At 47.5% G+C, this 23,609-nt stretch overlaps 1 protein-coding gene across 9 annotated transcripts in view; it reads right to left on the bottom strand.

Moving 5' to 3' along the window:
* IQCE (IQ motif containing E) overlaps window positions 1-23,609 on the bottom strand; it is a 76,335-nt gene that overhangs the window by 13,356 nt on the left and 39,370 nt on the right. For all 9 annotated transcript variants that reach the window (XM_033963897.1, XM_033963895.1, XM_033963894.1 and 6 more), the window contains 4 exons: window positions 22,126-22,181; window positions 19,014-19,228; window positions 15,477-15,560; window positions 11,066-11,141 (listed from right to left, as the gene is read on the bottom strand). In XM_033963897.1, the coding sequence (XP_033819788.1) occupies window positions 11,066-11,141; window positions 15,477-15,560; window positions 19,014-19,228; window positions 22,126-22,181 (431 nt within the window). The remainder of the gene's footprint in view (window positions 1-11,065; window positions 11,142-15,476; window positions 15,561-19,013; window positions 19,229-22,125; window positions 22,182-23,609) is intronic.

Here is a 23,609-nt window from a genome sequence, read left to right as displayed (position 1 = left end):
TTGAGCTTAATCTATGTTAAATTACTTGTTTCATTTATACCTCGGTAGTATTGATGTCTGTAATGTGGTATTTGTATAATTTTATTTTTCATTTTTATTGGATGTAAACCACCTAGAAGTATGATTGGGCGATATAACAAATCTTTTAATAAACATAAGACAGCCATTCTATCAAGCAGTACCTACTCAGAGCCTCTAATAATCACCTACCCTTTCTGCTTCAGAGCAGGAAAACCCTTTGAGTTAGTTAGTTAGGGGTCATCGACTCATGTTCGAGACCTAGATAAGAACATAAGAATTGTTTCGCACCAAGCAGCATCATGGGGTAAAGACCTAGAACAATTGCTTTCGCCCACTACTTATGAGGAATTTAGGAAACGTCAGAAAACACACCTGTTCCTAAAGTATCTAGACAACTGATTCTCTCTTCTCTCTCCCCTCTATAGCGATTAACTTGTTCTATTGATCACTCTCTCCTCAAAAATGGATTTCCTGTCCTATTAACCCTCTTTCTTCCTCCCCTCTTAAAGTCAATCAATTTGTACCTTTGCTTAATCTTTGTAAACCGCATAGAACTTCACGGTATTGCGGTATATAAGCTGTTATTATTATTATTATTATTTTCACTGCTGGGTCAGACCAGTGGTCCATCGTACCCAGCAGTCCGCTCACGCGGCGGCCCCCAGATCTAAAAAGAGCTGTTTTGTGCTTGTCCGGTAAGGTCCTCCAGTGTCATCCCCATGGTTGCTTTCAATATGGAACCAAGTACTCAGCCAACCACTAGTTAATGACTGAAACAGACTATCGTCCTCATGACATTTTACACTCAACCATATTAACTCTCTTGCTGTATTCATTCCTCCCCTAAATGTTCATTTAATGTACTTCTTGCAGCACCGCTGAGTTGTACCAAACTACCTCTAACTGCATGCTACGACAATCTCTACCTCAAAGAATGCCAAAGATCTTATTGTATCTCTAATGCATCTTTGTATTGTAATATACATCTAAGCTTCCTTGCACTGTACTAACCTGCTCTCTGTAAATTATACTGTAAGTTGCCTTGAATCTTTGAAGGCATAGCGCAACGCATAACTCTCAGATTAGATTAGATGTCCAGCTATCTGATTGCAGGTCGACCTCTTCGCCTCGTTCCTTCGATCTTCCCTTTAATTGAAGTCTCTCGCAAATCCAAATTATGATTCCAATAATCGCCCACCTCCAAGAATTCCCAGAACCCTAGCATTACTCTCCTCCCAACCTCCCCTGTTTACAGATCAAGTTTCGCGTTTATTAATTATTTATATTTATATACCGCCTATCAATGGAGGTTGTCTAAGCAGGGTTTGGTTTTTTAAAATTCAGGTATTCAAGCATTTTTCCCTCTGTCTCTTCTGACCTCTCTCAAGGTCAGAACACTGGGCTAATGCGGGGTCTTGAGCACTTAACTCTCAACTGACTCAGGTACAAGATTGTAAGCCATCCAAGTACAGAGAAATATCTCCTGTACCTGAATATAACTCATTTTGAGCTACTACTGAAAAGGAGCAAGGTACAAATTCAAATAAATAAATGATTATTCACATAATTAAAAGCTCTCATTTAGCCTTTGCCCACTTCATTCCAATCAATATAATGGCAGAGTAACTGAAGACAAGTTACTCAGTTCTGTCATCACCTGCTTCAGTCACATGCATCCAAGGAAATTGCTTTAAAGATTTCATAAAATAAAGGAAATATTTTGCACCAAATCACTGTTGTCTAGGAATGCAACCATGCTAAATGCCAGAGACAACACATACGTTCATTAGAAGTACACAGCGACATGAGAGGTAAGTTAAAAGATCCTTGCGCCCCAAAGTAAATAAGGATTGAAGCCAACACAGAGATTCGAGGTCAAAGCTGTATGGTTTCCAGTGATGGAGTTTAAGAGCTAGGTCATGAAGAAAATGTTCAGTTTCTCTCTCTGTTTGGATTAATCTCACTTGTTTCCATTGGTAGTTATAGGTGGGTTACATCCAGGAACAGAAGGCATTTCCCTGTCCCAAGAGAGCTTCGGGTCTAATTTTTTTACCCGAGACAACAGAGGGTGAAACGACTTGTGCAAATGGGATTTGGAGTCTGGCTTTCCCTGGTTCTTAGCCGCCACATCAAAATCGTTTCAGAGCTGTATACTTAAACCACTAGACTTCAAGACTTAATGCAATGATTTCCAAAATGGGTTCTGTGGAACCAGGGCTGTGGAGTGGGTACACAAAACCTTCTGACTCCAACTCTTTTTATTTATATAGCTACCGGTACATAGGAGTTCACGAGGATGGGCTCAGAGCTGGTAGGGATGGGGCGGGGACAAACTATCCCCGTGTTATTCTCTAGGTCACAGGTGTCAAAGTCGGTCCTCGAGGGCCAGAATCCAGTCGGGTTTTCAGGATTTCCCCAATGAATCTGCATGAGATCTATTTGCATGCACTGCCTTCAATGCATATTCATTGGGGAAATCCTGAAAACCCGACTGGATTACGGCCCTCGAGGACCGACTTTGACACCCCTGCTCTAGGTGCTACTTTCACTAATATAAATATCATCTAATATAATAAAACCCTAAGCCGCGCATGCGCACTCCCACTGCGTGCGCCTGTTTTCTGTGAGCTGTAGGGACCCGCAGGTAGGAGTGCGCATGCGCGCTTAGGGTTCTGTTTTTTGGTCTGGCCTGCTCCCTGCTCGTCTTGCCATATTGTATTTTTTAGTTGAAAGACGCGGCAGTGGCTCCTCTCACGATCCCCGCCTGCGTCGGACTTCCGACGCAGGTGGGGATCATGAGAGGAGCCGCCGCGTCTTTCAACTAAAAAATACAATACGGCAAGGCGAGCAGGGAGCAGGCCAGACCGAAGCTCCGACTCGAGCTGCCAGTTGGCCGGCTCCCTTGCTGGAGTTATTTTTCAGTTTAAAGGTGCCGCCGTGGCTCCTGTCACGAGCCGCACCTGCTTCAGAGAAGACTTCTAATGCAGGCGGCGATCGTTAGAGGAGCCACCGCGGCACCTTTAAATTGAAAAATAACTCCGGCAAGGGAGTCGGTCAGATCACCATGGCAGCCACTCCCCCGCCTCCCGCCCTCTCTCTGTCTGCCGAAAAAATCCCCAAAAACCCCCAACAATCGCTGGCATGTAGGGGGAAAGGGGAGCTTGCAACAACAAAAACTCCCGATGTTCGCGACTGTGACCCCCCCCCAAAAGTAAACTCCCCTGGAGCAAGGGGGGAGAAGGAGATCATTTCCATCTGTCCGAAGAAGGAACCGGCAGATTAGACGGTCAGCTGGGGGCAGGAGCAAGGGAATCAATCATGAGATGAGGGTGGAGGACAAGGAGGAGAATGATAGTTGGGTGGGGGCGGAAAGAGATGCCTGATTGGGAGTTGGGGCCTGGGTTGGTGAGGAGAAGAGAGACATGGGATAGCCACTAGAGAGAGAGGCTTTGGGCTGGTGAGAGAAGCAGGCATTTGGAGTGCAGGTAGGAGAGAGAGAGAGTGCATGGATAGGGTGGCCCACCACCACCTCAGCGAATGAGAGCTAAAGGAACCCCTCCCCTCCCCCGCCAGGAGTGTGCGGGCAACTGACCACAGCTGGATTGAGGAAAGGGCAAGGGATCCCTTAGCTGGCACTGCTGGAAGGCGGCTTCAGTGAGGGTCTGGGCAGGGAGAGCGACAGAAAGAAAAAAAGATAAAAGAAAGAAATAAAGATAGACAGTGGGAGGGAGAAAGAAAGAAAGAAAGATAGACAGGGCAGGGAGAGAGACAGAAAGAAAAAAGATAGACGGGGCAGGGAGAGAGACAGAAAGAAAGGAAGAAAAAGACAGGGGGGCAGGAGAAAGACATCTATTCTAGCACCCGTTAATGTAACGGGCTTAAACACTAGTAAAATATATTACATTTTGTAATCATCAAAGAACTTGATATCAAAATACATTCTTAAAGTAAAACATATCCTGAAACAAATGGGTCAATCAAATTATTATCTGTGAAATAAGAAATTTAAGCATTATAATATTTGCATGACATACAATTTAACCCCATTAGGAATTGGAGTCAGCACATTTTCACCAACTGACTCCAGCTCCACAGCTCAAAAATTGCTTCCGATTCCGATTACACAATCCTGCGCAGAACCCTAGGGTACCCTGGTGTATGAAAAACTATTTTAGGGGCTCCACCATAGTAATAAGTTTGGAAATCACTATCCTAATGCCTAAAAAAAGCCGCCACTCTCGATGAAGATAACGTACAAGCCACAGTGGGATTGAATTTATGGAAAAGCAAGGACCAAGGAAGTTTGTGTCTGAAAATTCTTAAAGCAAAGGGAATGGCCCTTTGGATTTAGACATCCATCAGGAGGCTAACGGCAGTTAGGAAATTATTCTTATAATAATAATAAAGCACAGTTACTTACCGTAACAGGTGTTATCCAGGGACAGCAGGCAGATATTCTCACATGTGGGTGACGTCATCCACGGAGCCCCAGCGCGGACAGCTTTTCAAGCAAACTTGATTGAAGTTTCAAGTTTGCACACTGCACCACGCATGTGTGTGCCTTCCTGATCCACTAGAGGGCGCATACCCTCCTCATGGTCCTCAGTTCAGATAGCTAGCAAAGAAGCCAACCTCGGGGAGGCGGGCGGGTTGTGAGAATATCTGCCTGCTGTCCCTGGATAACACCTGTTACGGTAAGTAACTGTGCTTTATCCCAGGACAAGCAGGCAGCATATTCTCACATGTGGGTGACCTCCAAGCTAACCAAAAAGGGACGGAGGGAAGTTGGCAATACAAGAAAACAGATTACGCAAAACCGACTGGCCAAACCGGCCGTCGCTCCTGGACAGAGTATCCAGGCAGTAGTGGGAGGTGAAAGTATGAACCGAAGACCAAGTGGCAGCCTTGCAAATCTCCTCGATAGGCGTCGACCTGAGGAAAGCTACAGAAGCCGCCATCGCTCGGACTTTATGTCCCGTGACTCGACATTGCAGCGCGAGACCAGCCTGAGCGTAGCAAAAGGAAAAACAAGCAGCCAACCAGTTGGACAAGGTGCGCTTGGAAACTGGGCGTCCCAACCAATTAGGGTCGAAGGACAAAAAGAATTGAGGAACCGTCCAAGGAGACTGAGTGCGTTGAAGACAAAAAGCCAACGCCCTCTGACAGTCAATTGTGTGAAGCGCCACCTCGCTAGGAGGCGAGTGGGGCTTCGGAAAAAAGACCGGAAGAACAATGGAAAGATCGAAAGGAAAGTCCGAAACCACCCTGGACAAGAACTGGGGTTGAGTACGCAGGACCACCGTGTCATGATGAAATACAGGAAAAGACGGGTCCGCAACCAGAGCTTGCAGCTCACTGACTCTGCGAGCAGACGTGAGAGCAACCAGGAAACCCACCTGCCAGGTGAAGTAATTCAAAAGAGCTTTATCAATGGAATCGAATGGAGGTATCACCAATTGAGCCAGGAACACACAAAGATCCCAAACCACCGGAGGGATGTACAATGAAGAGATCCCTCATAAAACGGGAAACCATCTGGTGGACGGAGAGCAGCGTCCCATTTAGCGGCCGAAGAAAGGCAGCAAAAGCACAGAGGTGGACTCGAATAGATGTAGACTTGAGACCAGACCGAGACAAGTGCAACAGAAAATCCAGCACTGAAGGCAAGGAGGCAGAGAGCGAATCCATGCGGTGCTCAGCACACCACTCAGCAAATCAGGACCATATCTGGGAAAAGCATTGCCGAGTGGAGATCTTTCGAGAGGCCTCGAGAACACCCCCACCGACTGAGAGAAACAGAAGGAGGGAGGCACGTTGCGAGGAACCAAGCTGATAAGTGTAGAGACTGCAGATTGGAATGCAACAGAAACCGCAACACTGAGACAGCGGAGACGGGAACATAGGTAGAAGCTGAGGCTCCCCGACACGCTGGAGGAGCAAGGAGAACCATGGCCGCCAGGGCCACAGAGGAGCCATCAAGATCCTGGTGGCGCAGACCGACAGGAGGTGTATCAAAGACCCGAGAATCAGAGTAAAGGGAGGGAACGCATAGAGGAACCTGCCCATTCCATCGAGAAGGCAAGCATCCTCCTCGATGCGAACCCAGGAGAACATCCTCGAGCAATATCGAGGCAACCAGTGAGTGAGGGGCGAAGCGAACAGAACTACCTGTTGGGTACCCCACCGAACAACCACATGCCGCAGAGTCCGAGAATGGAGCAACCATTCATGCGGTCGAAAAGGGCGACTCAACGTGTCCAACAGACAATGCTGCACGCCCTGGAAAAACACCGCCCGAAGAAAGAAGCAGCGGTGTAACGTCCCCTGCCAATGACGAAGGGCTTCCCTGCAAAGTAACAGGGAACCTGTACACCCTGGCTTGGTCACAGAAACAACGCCACTGAGATGTCGGGACGCACCAGGACCCCGCAATCTTGCAACCCATAACGAAAATCCACCACGGCATTGTAAATGGCCCGGAGCTCCATCAGATTGATGCGGCTGCGACAGTCTGCACCCGACCAAGGACCCTGAGTCCGAAGGCCGTCGAGGTGCACCCCTAAGCCCATGCCGAGGAGTCCATCGGCAGAACCTTCTGATGCGGGGATACGAAGTGGTGGCCCACCAACGAAACGAGCGTGTCCAGGAGGGAGGCACCACAATGTGCTGGGAAGCAGGATCCCGATCCTGCCATCACTGAGATGCTCGGGTCCAGCGGGGAACACGAAGATGAAACCAGGCGAACAGCGGGACATCACCGTGGAGACCCCTGATCCAAAAAGGATCAGCAACAGCTCAGCCGAGGTCGAAGACCGCTGAGACACCAGCTGACTCAAGCGCCGACAGGCAGCCTGCCGAGGCAGAGGCAGAAAAGACCGGAGGCGGACCGAGGACAGAGGGGCCACCTTCCGGCGTAAACAAACAAGGGCCTCCCCCTGAGGCCGAGACAAGAAGGAGCGCAGACAAACTGGGTCCAGGTCCGCCCCGACGGACTCCCGAGACCGGGGTGGGCAGAGTCTGACCCACTCCCGTACTAGAAACTAGTGCAGGTCACGAAGGGCCAGGACCAGACGCAGAAGGGAGGATGGGAATGCCCAACCGACAGAAGAGAGGCAATACTCCCGGTGCGTAGACACAGAGACACCCCTCCCGAAGGGAGGGGAGGAATCCCCAGAAGGGGAGCAGCCCAGAGGCTATGCGAGAATAGTCAAAAAGACGGCCAGGAGTCGCCGAAGCCGGCGGCTGAACCCTAACCCGGCGCTGCTGCAGCTATTGCGGCTGCTGCAAAGGAGGCCGAGATAACACAAGAAAGGTATCCAGAGGGCCCCTCCGGAGAAGGAGACCAACCCACCAAGGCAGACGGGATTTAGCTGGAGGCGTCCCGAGGGGCGAAGGACCGGTCGCGGTCTGAGAGGCGGTTAGTGGCCACCGCAAGAGAGGCCTGAAGAAGCGCAGAACTCACGCAAGTAAAAGCGGCGAGACGACCCTGGAGGTTCGGATCCTCAGCCACACTCTGCGCCAAGCGAGATGACGCATGGCGGGAGCAATAGAGCCGGAGCAGGGAGAGAGTCTCCTCCAGGAAACCAAACTCCGCACTACAAGATTCCGTCACGGCTGCCCGGAATGAACCGAAGAGAAAGCGGGGAAGCCTCTCGAACCGGAGCTGGAGACGCCGAGGCGCAAACCCGCAGTCGACGCCGAGGCCCAATACCTCAGCCGCTGCCGAGGTAAAACGGCCCAAGTGACGTCAAGGCACAAAGCTTCCGTCGACAGCACGAAGCCTCGGCAACGACGAGGCACCGAGCTCCAGCCGACGATGAGGCCCTCAGCCTCAGTCGACGTCGAGGCACAAGCCTCAGGCGACGTCAAAGCACCAGCGTCAAATGACGCGGAGCAAACGCCGCAGCCGACGTTGAAGGTACAAAGACACACAGCCTCAGTCGACATCGAGACCCCAAGCCCCAGTCGACATTGAGTCAGAAAATCAAAGCACAAAGCCTTAGACGACGTCGAGGCACCCAGCCGCATACTACGTCGAGGCACAAGGCCTCAGGCGGTGGTGAGGCACCAAGCCCCCAGTCGACGTCGAGGCACCAAGCCCCCAGTCGACGTCGAGGCACGAAACCTTCGTCGGCGTCGAGGTACGAAGCCTCCGTTGAGGCACGAAGCCTCCGTCGACGTCGAGGCACGAAGCCTCCGTCGACGTCGAGGCACGAAGCCTCCGTCGACGTCGAGGCACGAAACCTCCGTCGACGTCGAGGCACGAAGCCTCCGTCGAGGCACGAAGCCTCCGTCGAGGCACGAAGCCTCCGTCGAGGCACGAAACCTTCGTCGACGTCGAGGTACGAAGCCTCCGTCGAGGCACGAAACCTCCGTCGTCGTCGAGGCACGAAACCTCCGTCGACGTACGAAACCTCCGTCGACGTCGAGGCACGAAGCCTCCGTCGACGTACGAAACCTCCGTCGACGTCGAGGCACGAAGCCTCCGTCGACGTCGGGGCACGAAGCCTCCGTCGACGTCGGGGCACGAAGCCCCCATCAACGTCGGGGCACGAAGCCCCCGTCGGGGCATCAAGCCCCCGTCGAGGCACGCAGCCTCCGTCGAGGCACGCAGCCTCAGTCTACGCCGAGGCACGAAGCCTCAGTCGACGTCGAGGCACGAAACCCCCGTCGACGTCGAGGCACACAGCCTCCGTCGAAGCACACAGCCTCCGTCGAGGCACGAAGCCTCCGTCGGGGCACCAAGCCTCCGTCGAGGCACCAAGCCTCCGTCGAGGCACGCAGCCTCCGTCGAGGCACGCAGCCTCCGTCTACGCCGAGGCACGCAGCCTCAGTCGACGTCGAGGCACGAAAACCCCGTCGACGTCGAGGCACACAGCCTCCGTCGAGGCACACAGCCTCCGTCGAGGCACACAGCCTCCGTCGAGGCACCAAGCCTCCGTCGAGGCACCAAGCCTCCGTCGAGGCACCAAGCCTCCGTCGAGGCACCAAGCCTCCGTCGAGGCACCAAGCCTCCGTCGAGGCACGAAACCCCCGTCGAGGCACGAAACCCCCGTCGAGGCACGAAACCCCCGTCGACGTCGAGGCACACAGCCCCCGTCGAGGCACGAAGCCTCCGTCGAGGCACGAAGCCTCCGTCGAGGCACCAAACCTCCGTCGAGGCACCAAGCCTCCGTCGAGGCACCAAGCCTCCGTCGAGGCACCAAGCCTCAGTCGACGTCGAGGCACGAAGCCTCCGTCGAGGCACGAAGCCTCCGTCGAGGCACGAAGCCTCAGTCGACGTCGAGGGACGAAGCTCCAGTCGACGTCGAGGCACGAAGCTCCAGTCGACGTCGAGGCACATCGAGTTCAGAAGTCGGCACCGTACCAATGAAACTGGTAATAAAGGTGCAGCAGTGCACTCCATAAGGGCAACCTCGATATGAGTATTCCCATGAAAGGAGGCACGCTTTGAAGGTCTCATAGAGGCGGGCACGATCGCACTCGATGCCTGGAATGCCTGAGACTCAGCCGGTGGCGTTACCGAGGTAACGCACCTAGAAGAAAGAAAGAAAGAAAAACTTACCGGGGATCGAAGCTGCACAGTCCGATTCCAACGAAGGAAAGAGGGTCCCGGCCATTCTGCTCACACGAGGTGAGCCCAGAGAGAGGCCAGGGGAGAAGAAAATACAGCTGCAGGCAAATGAGGCCTAGCCGCATGGCTGAGGCCCAAGAAGGGCCTGCCAGAGGAAAAACACAATAAAAAGTCCTCTTTTTTTTTTTTTTTTTTTGAAACAAAGAAACACACGATCAATTAACAAACGCACAGCGACTCCCTAACAAAATAAAGAAGCCGCGGTGCCAGAAAGGCACTTAGAAGAACGCAGAGAAGAGAGACAAGGTCTTTCTGGCTCAGCGGAAAACTAAGAACTGAGGACCATGAGGAGGGTATGCGCCCTCTAGTGGATCAGGAAGGCACACACATGCGTGGTGCAGTGTGCAAACTTGAAACTTCAATCAAGTTTGCTTGAAAAGCTGTCCGCGCTGGGGCTCCGTGGATGACGTCACCCACATGTGAGAATATGCTGCCTGCTTGTCCTGGGATAATAACTTTATTCTTATATACCACCAAAGCCATAATAGTTCAAAGCGGTTTACAGTAAGAGAAACTGGACAATCAGTGAAGTATACAAATCATCGGATATACATAATAAACAAGAAAGAATTTAAAAAAGATTAAACACAATGTAACCTTAGGTTACAAATTGATCAAACTGTGTTTTGTGTTTTTTTTTTTTTTACTAATTTTCCAATTTTTACTAATTTTCTAAAGGAATAATAAGATGAAACACATATAATAATTTTTCCAACCAGTCGTTCATTTTGTCTGCCTGAAAAGCAAGAGTTCTATCCAGAAATCTTTTAAAACGACAGGCTTTTACTGTGGGGTAAGCAAACGTGAGTTCTATGTGTGGGCTTGTTGGAATGGCCCAGGAGGACGTGAGAACCCAGGTAGACTGGAGACATACCAAATATCGATTTAAAACAAATGCAGGCAAATTTAAACAGAACTCTTGCCTCCATCAGTAACCAATGTAATTTTTGATACTAGGGACTAATATGCTCCCATTTTTTCAAACTAAAAATCAACCATACAGGTTTGGGGACCATTAACAGACTTTTGTAACGAGCAATAAACATTTTCCCATAATAAGATCATTGAAATGAGGGGATAGAAATGGGTGGGTGGGATGGTATTTTTTGATATTTTATTAAATCATATAATGTATAATATAATATATGAATATTTTTGATGTAATAGGGATGGAAAGGGGGGTTAAATTTCATGATTTTCAGATGTTATTATAGCAAATCAAGTGATGTTTTACAATTCAAATGTTAGTTCCTGTTACACTTGATGTAAGTTGTAAAATCGAATAAAAATTATAACCAGCAACCATACTGCTGAATTTTAGACAGAAGAAATGCTTTCGAAACCCAGAAGGCTTGTCTCAAGGATACGGTACAAAACTGGACAACTTTTCTGGAAGTCCCTGATACTCACTTCATGTATTTGCCTTTCCTTTTCAAGCTCTGCCTCCAACTTCTTCACTTTCTGTCTGAGTCGCTGAATTTCCTCTCTGAAGGAGACACGCAGGAGTGACATACCAAGCTAATTAATACAGCCTAACAACTTAATGATAAATAAGGTAAGGAATCATTATAAAAATGCTCTATACAGCAGGCTCACGTCAGTACCATTGTGTTGGATCATGCGTATTTGAACGATGAGGTTCCACAAAGAAGGCATTGCTAGTGAATATGGAGCAGATAAGGTTGGAATTGGAGGTCTGCACGGGAACGGGGATCGCGGGAATCCCCCCTAACCCATGGGACTCCCACGGGGACCCCCCTCTGGCTCACGGGACTCCCACGGGTGATGGGTGGGGACAGAGAGGATCCTGACGGGGATGGGTGGGGACGGAGAGGATCCTGACGGGGACGTGTGGGGACAGAGAGGATCCTGGCGGGGACGGGTGGGATTTATGTCTCCATGCAACTCTCTAGTTGGAATCTAATGATTATTAATAGGCAAGTGAAGCATCTGTGATCTGCTGGTAAAATACAAATCTATACATCACCTAGATAAGGTTTTGGACAGTGCTGGGGAGGAACCAACTGTCATGATACATGTGGGTACCAATGATATAGACAAGTATTAAAAGGAGGGAGATTGGTGGCTATTCGGACCCCTTTTCCATCAGTAGGGGGACCCGTCAGGGCTGTCCCCTGTCGCCTTTGCTGTTTGTGCTTTCTTTGGATCCCTTGATCAGAGAGCTGCAATCTAATGTTGACATCCGGGGGCTTCAATTGGGGGCCGCTCATTTTAAGATTGCGGCCTTCGCTGATGATCTTTTGGTCTTTTTGACTGATCCGCAGCGTTCTTTATCTACTCTTTTGGAGAGTGTTCGGGAGTATGGTGATTTCTCTGGGTTCACCTTAAATTTAAAGAAATCGGAGGCTTTGGCCTCCGATGCAGGCCTGCAGCGTTCTTGGAGTGGGACTTTTCCCTTGCAATGGGCGGATTCCTCGTTTCGCTATTTGGGCGTGCAGTTGTCCATGGATGTTCGAGAGCTCTACCGGTTGAATGTCGCTCGTTTGCTCTCCATTACCGGTTCAGTGTTGGCCGCTTGGCGTAATCTGCCGCTTTCCTTGATGGGGAGGGTGCAACTTTTTCGGATGGTTTTATTCCCTAAGTGGCTTTATGTTTTGCAGACTTTACCGCTGTATCTTTTGCGTAAGGATATCCGGGCTCTCTCGTCCTTGTTGTCTAAATTCTTTTGGGGGGGTCGGAGACCGAAGTTGCGGTGGCAGTTGCGGGTGGGTCCCTGGGCTCGGGGCGGTTTTGGTGTGCCGGATATGGCTCTTTATAATCAGGCGTGTCTTTTACGCCATGTCCGGGACTGGGTCTTGGGTACTGACCTTTATACTGATATTTTCCTGGAGCGCGACTATTATTATCCTTCTCATCTGCTCTTTCTATTGCAGTCTCGGCTGACAGTTCTGCCGGGGTTTTGTCGCCGTAGTGTTTTGTTTCGCCCCCTTTGGGAAGTGTGGAGACGGGTGTTGTCTTTATGGCGTCAGGATCCACATGTTAGTGTGTTATTGCCCATTACTGGTAATCGCTCCTTTCTCCCGGGGCTGCTTCCTTCTATCTTTGGGCGTTGGCGGGCTCGAGGGTTTGAATTTCTTTTTCATATGATGCGGGAGGATGGGACGCTCCTCTCTTGCGATGAGTTGTTGCGTTGTGGTCTGCCTTCATCGGGCCTTCTCTTTGCTCATTGTCAACTGCGGCATTATGTGAAGTCACTTCCGCGGAGCGCTCTTTCTTTGGAGTTTGGGATCAGTTTTCGTGCCTTTTTGGAGGGGGCAGAGGACCTAGCCTCTGGGATCTCGGTCTCTGTATATCACAAGCAGCTTGGAGCACTGGGGCCCCCGAGGGATTTTACCGTGGTGCAGGAGGCTTGGCAGAGGGATTTGGGGCAGGAGCTGGGGGTGGGGTTTTTGCTGCGGGCTATTCGTCATATTCCTACTCTGGTGCATAGTGCGGAGCTTCGAGAATGTCATTTTAGGACCTTGATGAGAGGGTATGCCTCCCAGAGCCGGGCCTACCATATGGGGTGTGTCGCTACCCAATACTGTCTCACATGTCAGGCGGAGGTGAACTCTTATTTTCATGGACTTTGGGAATGTGAGAGTATCCAGAGTTTTTGGGGGGCCTTGGCTTCCTATCTTCAGGGTCTCCTACGGGTGTCTGTTCCTGTCTCTGCATACCATATGCTGTTCGCTCATTTTTCTTTGTTTTCAGTGTATACCTCGGCGGAGAAAATGTTTTTGAGCAAATGTTATATTTTGGGGAAGAAATGTATATTGAACTTCTGGCTGGCGGATACCCCGCCCTCTTTCTGGTACTGGAGAAATAAATTACATGACCTTTTGGGGTGGGAGGCCACGTTGGTTTCTGCTTCTCGCCGCCGAAGCAGAGACTTTGTTCATATTTGGACTCCATATTTGGACAGTTTATCTCCCCGGATACGTAGTCGTATCTTGAATAGATTGCAGATGTATGCCATTCCGCCTGTCTGATCTGGGGGGTGGGGGAGGGGGAGGGGTGGGGGTGTGGGGTCCTGGGGGGGGGAGGGGGTGTGCTGGGGGGAGTTGGGGGGATGGGGCACAGTGTAACCTGAGAGGACATAAGAGTCCAGTCCTCTTGGGGAGGGGAGTTATGTAATCAATATTTGCCTTTTTGCCTACTGTTGGTACTTGTTGTAGTTCGTTGTTTAATAAAAACAGTTTTCGCTAAAAAAAAAAGGAGGGAGATTCAGGAAACCAAAATTTAAGCTTTTAGATACAAAATGTTCAAAAGAACATTCAAGGCAGCATTCAGGCCCCTCTGGCTGTTTAGTGTTTCAACAAATAAAAAGACCAGGGACTCCTTTTACGAAGCCGCATTAGGGGCTTTATCACGTGCACATTTTTAGCATGCGCTAACCCCCACGCTAGCCGAAAAACTACCGCCTGCTCAGGAGGAGGCAATAGCGGCTAGTGCGGCCGGCAAATTAGTGTGCGTTAAACTGCTAACGCGGCTTCGTAAAAGGAGCCCTAGGTGACATGCATGAAGTTATAAAACAGTACATTTAAAATAAATATGGAAAAAAAAAATTTCATTCAATGCATAGTAGCTTTAGAACTCATTACCAGAGTAAAAGCAGCTCCTTAGCATCCATACCAGATCAGTCCAGACAAGTGGGTAGTGTACTACTGTACGTCAACCAGTAGATGGAGTATGAGAAAAAAATCGTCCCAAGTGATTCATTCTTTATAGGTGCCACAGAATGTTCTGTATCTTCTCTTGTCTCTAAGTGGATGGTTGATGGGCCATGCAGAGGGAGTGGTACATGGGCTGAGAACCTAGAGACCTGGAATCAATTTCCACTGCAGCTTCTTGTAACTTTGAGCAATTCACTTAACCCTCCATTGCCCCAGGTACAATATTTAGACTGCGAGTCTACTACAGACAAAGAAAGTACCTGTATATAATTAAATGTAACTGCTTTGATTGCACCCAGAAAGAAGGTATATCAAATCCCATTACCCTTACCCCCTTACTTGATGCTTTTCAGCCAGCTCTTGATCCAGTTAATGCCCAAATATAAAATACTATTTTAATATATATTTCCTGCCATAGTCTTTGTTTCCAATTATCCTTTGGCTCTCCTGGAGCTTCCCTTCTTGACTGGGGATAAACTATTTTCTCTTCAGGTGCTTTTGTCCCACCCTTTTGCAAAACTGCTTTGCTACATCCCACTTGTCTGCACTGGTCTGGTACAAATGCAAAAGAAGGAAAAATTAATCTTACCTGCTACTTTTCTTTCCTTTAGTCTTACGTACTAGACCAATCCAGAACCCCTCCCTGTTTGGTTGTCTTTGGGTTTCCTTTTTTTATAGGAAACCTGGACACTTTCATCAGTCTTCTCTAGTGAATACTGAACATTCTATGGCTTTACCCTCGCTTTGGACTATTTTCTTTCTCTGTCGCCATCTGCTGGTTGATGGACACAACCCACATGTCTGGATTGGTCAGATAGGATTAAAGGAAATAAAATTATCAGGCAAGACATAATTTTTCTTTAGAATACCTAGTTTAAAAAAGATTTAGAAGAATTCCTGGAGAAAAAGTCAATAGATTTAAGATAGACCTAGGCAAAGTCACTGCTTAATCCTGGGGGTTAAGTAGCATGGAATCTAGCTACATTTTGGTATTCTGCCAGGTGCTTGTGACCTGGACTGGCCACTGTTGGAAAAAGGGCACTTGTTTGATGAACTTTTGAACAGTAAAGTGATTCTTACATAGTGGTATACATATTACTCAATTTAACAACTGAAGGTACAGAGATAAAACCGGCAGTCCTTACTTGCTTTTCTCAGTCTTTGCCTCCTGAACTTTTTGCAGTTCCTTCTCCAAATCCATCTCCTTTCTTAATTGCTTTATTTCTGAGCTGTAAGGAGAAAGGAAAACACTAAACCCAGGAAAACGCTAATGTTACCCAGGTCTCAAATTCTCACAAATTACTTCCTACGGTCCACTATCACCAAAGTCATACTTCTAGGTGCAACTGAGGTTGCCTCAATAAAAAGGGTCCTTCAAACCAATCAGGACGCTTCCAGGAGAAAGAGAGGCAGTACAATCCTTCTGTCAGCCACAAATTCCTCCCACTTGCAAAGTGCCAGCTCCATGGGAACGCATTTTCAAAATTCACAGGCTAGTTGTGCCGATTTCATTCCTCGCAAGACAGCTCATGAAGTTTGAAAGTGCTCAATCATGGTGGCAGCAGTTTTTTATTTAAAAAATGTACAAGAGAAGAGCAATAGACAGCTCTAGCAGCGTTCAGGCCTAGGTAGTATTAATAGTGAATACATATGCACTTCCCCCTCTGAATCCGTGTTTTCAGCATCCGCGAAGTCGGTTATTCGTGATTTTAAAACAACAACAAAAAAAATTTACATTTTTTGGGCTATTTTAAGCCCTGAAAGCCCCCCCTTAAGCCTTACCTGGTGGTCTAGCGGGTTTTCGGGGCAGGAGCAATCTTCCCATGCTCCTGCCCCGTGCAGATCGTTCATAGGAAATGGCTGCCTTGAGCTCCCATCGTAGTCTTGAAAATCCTGCCCCGAAAACCTGCTAGACCACCAGGTAAGGCTTAAGGGGGGGCTTACAGGGCTTAAAATAGCCGGGGGGAAGCGGGGGTTAGGGGCAGAAGTGGCCCGAATATTATTTGCAGTTTTTTAATGTTTGCGGGCTGGCTCTGCACCTAACCCCCGTGGATACGGAGGGAGAAGTGTAGGGGTAAATTCAATATATGAGGGTGGTTTGAAGTTTGGTTAAAAAAACAAGTTAAAACAAGTCTCCACTGACAGCTATAAACTTAGCCCAGTGAGTTTCCAGTTTTTTATCCTGTTGGAAAAATAGGTTTTGTCAAACTCTGCAAAATACTTACTGATGGCATTGATGACTTACCCCCGCTTTTTTTCCCCAATTCTTTATTCATTTTTAAAAACTTACAATAAGTGTAACAGCATATATAACATTTTAAACTCAGATACAACACTTAGGGCTCTTTTTATCAAGGTGCGCTATGGGGGTTAGCGCGTCGGACATTTCATCATGCCGTAACCCCCGCGGCAGCCTAAAATTCTAACGCCTCGTCAATAGAGGCACTGTTTATAGAATAAGGGACAGATTCTGTATAGGACGCCGGTCTCAGCAGCTGAGAATCGCATACCGACGTCCTCTACAGAATCACGTCTGCCAAATATCATCTAAGAACAATAGGCTATTACTTATTATGACAGGAGTTGCTATACAACAAATTACAAGCAATTGGAAAAATTGGAGGGGACTTAACTATCATTTTTGGTGGAATTCCTTGTGTCATGTATATAAAATGGAAAGAACACTAGCCATTTCTAGAAATTTCAGGAGATTTGGGAACCATTAACAAAATATTGTAATATTTAAATACTGTTGTTTCCCTTTAAAATGCATATCCGGGAGGGGAGAGGAAGGAGTTTGAGATGTTTGATGAATATTGATATATAGATATGGGGTCCATGATAGATCTGTTATGTGTTGGAAAATGTGACTGATTAGGGGGGAGGGGGGATTAATTCTCTTATGGACATTAATAGATTATTAAGTGTAATGTTCAGTATAAAATGTTCTATTTACTGTTACACTTATTGCACGTTTTAATAACAAATAAAGAATTGGAGGGAAAAAAAAAAGAATCACGTCTGCCCTAACTCCTAACCCTGCCTAACTGCACCAGTTTTTTTTCCAAATTCTTTATTCATTTTTTCATCTTACATCAAGTACACAATATTATATCATTTAAAACTTTTACACATCACTTGAATTTCTTTCTATTGTCATCGTAAATACATAAATTTATTCCCTCCCCACCCACCCTTCCCACAAATATTTCAATCAAAAATATCATATAAATATTGATTAAACCTTTAAATAGAACTTTATACCATTCCCCCTATGTATAAATATACTGATATCTAATCATTACAGTAATTTGTCAATGGCCCCCAAATCTTTTTAAAATTATTATAATTCCCTTTCTGTATAGCAATTGTTCTTTCCATTTTGTAAATGTGGCACAACGAATTCCACCAGAATGTATAGCTAAGATTATTGTAATTTTCCGGCGCCCATGCCAAAGGAAAGAAAGAAATATTGATAGATTTAAGAGCCAGTTTTCTTTTTTAAGATGCTTTTGACTGCTAGACATCGTAAAACCCTGTTGAAGATTCAACTACTTTTATATAAAAAAAATAAATAAAAACCACCCCCAAATCCCTCCTTTTGCAGTTTTCCTTGATTGTCTCATTTGCCTTCAATTATTGTATTTTCATCCCTACACTTCGTATTGGTCCTGTTAGTCATGTATTTGGTATATGTATTTTTGTCATAAACTGTTTTTAGAATTGTGCATCGCCTTGAATATACGATTAGGCGATCAATCAAATTTTAAATAAACTTGAAACTTATAGAATCGCGTCTGATCCCTTGCCATTAGCTGATTGCAGCAAGAGACTCCCCCTGCCACGATCAAAGGAGCGGCTGCGGCATGGAAACCACCCCCCCTGTGAAGTCCCCCGGCAGGAAGGATGCCCACTTCCTTCCCCGTCTGGATTTCCTACTACAGAGCTACAGAGCTTAAGCCGACCCAGATGGGAAGGAGGCCGAAGACTCCGATTGGCCCAGGTGCCTAAGGCCCCTCCTATAGGCGCCAGAAATGCAAGCCAGGGTTTTCAGGGCCTACATTTCCAATATCTATCTATGCTGTGGATCGCACCTACGCAGGCGCTTTCCAGGACCTGATGCCACTTCCGGCATTAGCCACACCCATAGTGGCATTAGGTGCTGGAAAGCACTTATGTAGGCGTGATCCCAGTGCCTTTTATTTAGGTGCTAGTAGGCATTTGAACAGCTGGGGTTTTTTCGCTATTTCTAACGGCATTTGTCCATTAACTCGGGTGCCGGTTATAGAATTTCTTCCACAATGCTTTTAATTGGTAAATTTTTGTAAAATTATTGTCATGAAAGAAATACTATATAAATATGTGGCCTGGATAGCTGATACTAGGGGCTTTTTTTACAAAGCTGCACTAGCGGTTTTACTGTGGCTTAGTGTGCACTAAAAACACTATATTAGCTTTGTAAAAGGAGCCTTAAATCGCTCCCTCTGGGTAAATCTACGACAAATGTAAAACCATTGATGCTACATTCTAACGGAGAGACTGCAACCTCAGTGCATCACACTCTGTAATCGTGTGCAGGTCAAGGAATCAATGAGAGCACAAGGTGGATAGGTAAAAGGCCAGTTCCTGGTTCACAGTTATGGCCTCGTGAGAAGAGCAGTTGTCATTTTAACCTCACTCACTCTTTGCTGCCCAGAAGATTTTGCAGCATGCTCCGATCACCTTTCAGCTTTTTGACCAGTGTTTGGAGTCGCTCGCATTCCTCACGAGGGTCTGGTCTTAGAGGCGACGGTGGAACAGACTGCTCCGAGACGGGAATTGGTAGAGGCGGCTGTGCTGTCTTGGCAAGATCTAAATTTGAAGATTTTAATCTGGGATTCTCCAGTTCCTCCATTTTCTGCACGGTCAAAGAAAAAGTTGGATGTTAAAGCGAGCCTCTTCTGTTATTTTTCTCTGTCTTTCTCTCAAAAGCCTCTCCGTTCATGTCCTGTAATGTGATTCTCATCAGAAGGCAACTGTCCGTCTAGTCTAGACTGTTCTCTTTTCAAAACAGGACAAGTACATACTCTACTATGTTTTCCCTGCCTTTTACAAACCCAATGAACACTATTTGGGTGAAAGCACAGTTATTTTTCTCTTTTTTTTTTTTTTTTTTGGAACTTTATTTAGTTTTTAATGCCAACAAAAAGTGCAATACAATTTATATACAAATAATGATAATCGACCAAACACTTATAATCAATCAGTATCTATACAAAAGATAAAAATTCCCCCCCCCCATCCATCGTTACCATCAGGAATAATACCAAAACAAAAGATATAGTGGAACCTTGGTTTACGAGCATAGTTCGTTCCAGAAGTATACTCGTAAACCAAATTGCTCGTATATCAAAGCGAGTTTCCCCATAGGAAGTAAGGGAAACTTGCTTTGATTCATTCCACCTCCTCCTCCCCCCCCCCTCAAGGCTACCAGCGCTGTTCCATTCCCCCCCTTGAGGCCACCAACGCTGCTCCATACCCCCCTGTGATCCGGCATCCACCCCCCCACCCCCCTGCTCACGTTGCCTCCCCTCCCCTGCGATCCTACATCCTCGCCGAGCACCGAAACGACATCCCTTACCCCGAATGGGCACCGGCACCAGCACCAACGCGCAGGACATGCCAGTGCCCGAAGATCTTCCCTCTTTTGTGCTGGACTGGGCAGTGTGTTGGAGATCCTCCCTCTTGCCTATGCTGGCCTGGACTGGGCCTTGAGCATTTGTGCATCTGTCCAGCCCAGCACAGGCAAGAGGGAGGATCTCCGACACACCGCCCAGCCCAGCACAGAAGAGGGAGGGTCTTCGGGCACCGGCATGTCCTGTGCGTTGGTGCTGGTGCCGGTGCCCAATCGGGGAAAGGGATGTAGTTTCGGTGCTCGGGGGGGGATGCTGGATCGCGGGGGGGTGGGGGGGGGCGCTCGTAAATCGAGTCAAACTCGGTTTCCGAGGTGCCGATTTTGCGAATGTTTTGCTCATCTTGCAAAACACTCGCAAACCGGTGCACTCGTAAACCGAGGTTTGACTGTATACCCCCCCTTCCTTAAAGAAACATTTCATGGCTGTACCTGAAATTGTTACATTGTTTCAAATTAATGTTTTCAGTCTTCATCCAGAACATGGAATTCTATCGAGAACACAGATTCAGTAGATTTGAACTGTATATGTCTCTGGAAAATTAAGTTGAAAATGTCTCTGTGCCATCTGCAGGCCACAGGTTGTCGTCATTCAGTGGCTTATTCCTCCCCAATTTGCAGATTCTCCCCCCCCCCCATCTACCTGCAGCTTCCTCCTCCGTTTAATTTTTCAGGAAGTAGACGCTACAAACAAGCCAGGTCTTTGATGATGATGGACAAGAGCTTAATGCTTGCAGAACTTGGCACGCTATTTTTCAAGTTAAATGACGCACATTTCAATGTTATTTTTCAGGGAAATAAACAGTTTTAAAATGAAACCAATGAGATTCAAAATGGGGGGAAAAAAAATCAAGTAGACATAAGGGGCTAGATATCTAAAGGCACTTTTCTAGGCAGCAGCCAGTTTCTCACCATGCCGGCCAATGATTTGCAGTGGCTTTATTTAGATAACTAGAATTTTAGCCCGTTACATTAACGGGTGCTATAATATATGTCTGTCTGTCTTTATTTCTGTCTCTCTCTCCCTCCCGCTGTCTTTCTTTCTGTCTGTCTCTGTCCCTGGCCCCCTTTGTCTGTCTGTCTTTCTGTGTATCTCCCTACCCCTGTGTCTTTCTTCTTTTCTTTCTGTCTCCCTTCCTCCCGCTGTTTGTCTGTCTGTCTGTCTTTCTATCTATCTGTCTCTCTCCCTGCCTCCTATGCAGCAGCATTTCTCTTCCACCGCTTCCCTGTGCAGCAGCATTCCCTCCCCCTCCATTTCCCTCCCCCCACACCACTTCTCTGTGCAGCAGCAGTAGCGTTTCCTCTATGCCCCTTTCCCTTCCCGCGGTCTGTTCAGCTCGCTTAGTCCCTTACCGCCCCCCCCTTCCCTTCCCACAGTCCCGACTATGAACCTGGCGATTCCAGCAGCTTGTGCAGCAGTCTTCACACGCTGCTTCGGGCCCTTCTACTGCCCTGATTTGCTCTGCCACGTCTCTGATGATGTCATCAGAGATGCGGCAGAGCAAATCAGGGCAGTAGAAGGGCCCGAAGCAGTGTGTGAAGACTGCTGCACACGCTGCTGGAATCGCCAGGTTCGTAGTCGGGACCGCGGGAAGGGAAGGGGGCGGCGGCAAAGGACTTAGTGAGCCGTCAGACGTCGGGAAGGGATGGGAGGGTCAGACCGGCGAAAAAACCTTACCGAGTGGGGAGCCGGCAAAGGAGTGTTTTCTGCTGCCGCGAGCATGGGGGTCTGTTAAGCACGCATGCGCACTCCTGCGGCCACAGACATACGGAACACGCAGATAGGAGTGCGCATGCGCGGCTAGCATTTTATTATATAGGATGATGCCACCGTTAATCATTACAGATCACTGTGATGCTGCATCAATATTTGGGGGCGGAATAGCAGCATATTATCCAAATAACACCACACCATCCTACGTTATCTGGCCAGTTACCTATATAATGGCTCTGAATATCGCCATTATCTGGATAACAGCAGCACCGATATCAGGATAAATTGGCCAGTGCAGAGTATTCCAGTATATTTTTAAATGCCAATGGCAAATATTTAAAAGAACTGCTGGCCACGGGGTTTAAATTCCGACCTGAAAATGAACCACCATCTAACTTTTGCTACTTACTTTCTCTAGCTCAGAAATCCGTCTCACCAGCCTCTGTTTGCTCCAGCCACCGTAACCTAAAAAGCAACAGAAGTATGGGAAAGACAGTGTGAGAGAAATGAGTTTCTCCAGGATAGCAGTACAAGGACAACGTGTCCAGGAAGTGTTGAAGGAGATTATGTTTTGCCAGCTTCAGAAAGACTGGACAGAACCCTCACGGGGTTTTGCCTCAGTCTAACAGCAGGATACCTGGCAGGACTGTCATGATCAGAAAATGCTCTTATTATTCCTGCAGTGAACCAAGGAGCAGGCCCAATTGAACAGGAACCTGTCTAACCCCTTTATAAAGAAGTTCATGAATATAATTATTTCCTGAGCTGTTGTACTGAAGAAACTGCCTCTAGTATGTGAATGCACCCATCAGTTATAACAGCTTCCAAACTCGTCCCCTTCCTACATAAACATCTGGAACACCACAATGTACACTATTTTGTGTACAAGACTGATTTAGTTATTTATGAAGGGCATTCAATGATTTATCTACCTCAATAGAAAGAAAAAAAGTGTTTTATTTTTCAATATGGTCCCATGATAGCTCCATACACTTCCATCACCTTTCCTGCAATGACTTTGACCCCTTTGAAAATAATTCTTCTGTTTGACTTTCCAACTAGGATGTCACAGCTTCCTTGACGTCTTTATCACTTGAAAACCGCTGTCCACGGAAAGGTTTCTTCAAAACTCAGAACAGGAAATAATCTGAAGAAGCCAGGTCAGGACTGCAGGGTGGATGGTTCAGCTGCTGAAACCCACATTCTCAGATGGCAGCCTGTGATTGTCATGACATGTGCACCTTTGCATTGTCATGAAGAAGTACGCTTGCTGTGAGTTTCCTCATCTTTTCTCCTTGATTGACTCCCACAAAGCAATCATTGTGTTGGCATAACTCTCCCCGGCTAGGGTTGTCTTGTTTGGCATGAACTCCAGAAGCAAAAGTCCTTCTTCATCATCCCATGACTTTGCCTGCAGATTTTTGTCTTGAACTTGTTTGGGGGATGGGGGAAGACTTGTGCTTCCACTGCATTGACTCCATTTTGGACTCAGGATCTCTGTGATAGACCAAAAATCTCATCTCCAGTCACCAAACGATGAAAAAAATTCACTTGGTCTTCACGGAGCATCTCCAAGTTCTCCTGACAGCACTGGAGCCTTGTGGCCTTCTGACATGATGTAAGCATTCTTGGAACCCATCATGCACTAACCTTGGACATGCCCAACTTTTCATGAATTATTTTCCAAACTGTATCTGCTGAGATGCCCATTTCTTCAGCTATTCAGAAAGCCTTAATTTGTTTGTCTGACAAAATGAAATCCTTGACTTTCTTGCACATTTCTGTGGAAGTTGCTTCCATAGGCCATCCAGTATGAGGGTCATCTTCAATGGACTCTCTACCCCACTTAAACTGCTCACTCCAAAATTTTCCTTTGTAGGATGATGGGGCAGA

This window comes from Geotrypetes seraphini, chromosome 11 (genome assembly GCF_902459505.1).
Source record: "Geotrypetes seraphini chromosome 11, aGeoSer1.1, whole genome shotgun sequence".
NCBI classification, from domain to species: Eukaryota; Metazoa; Chordata; class Amphibia; order Gymnophiona; family Dermophiidae; genus Geotrypetes; species Geotrypetes seraphini.
This window is presented reverse-complemented; position numbering and strand designations above follow the sequence as displayed.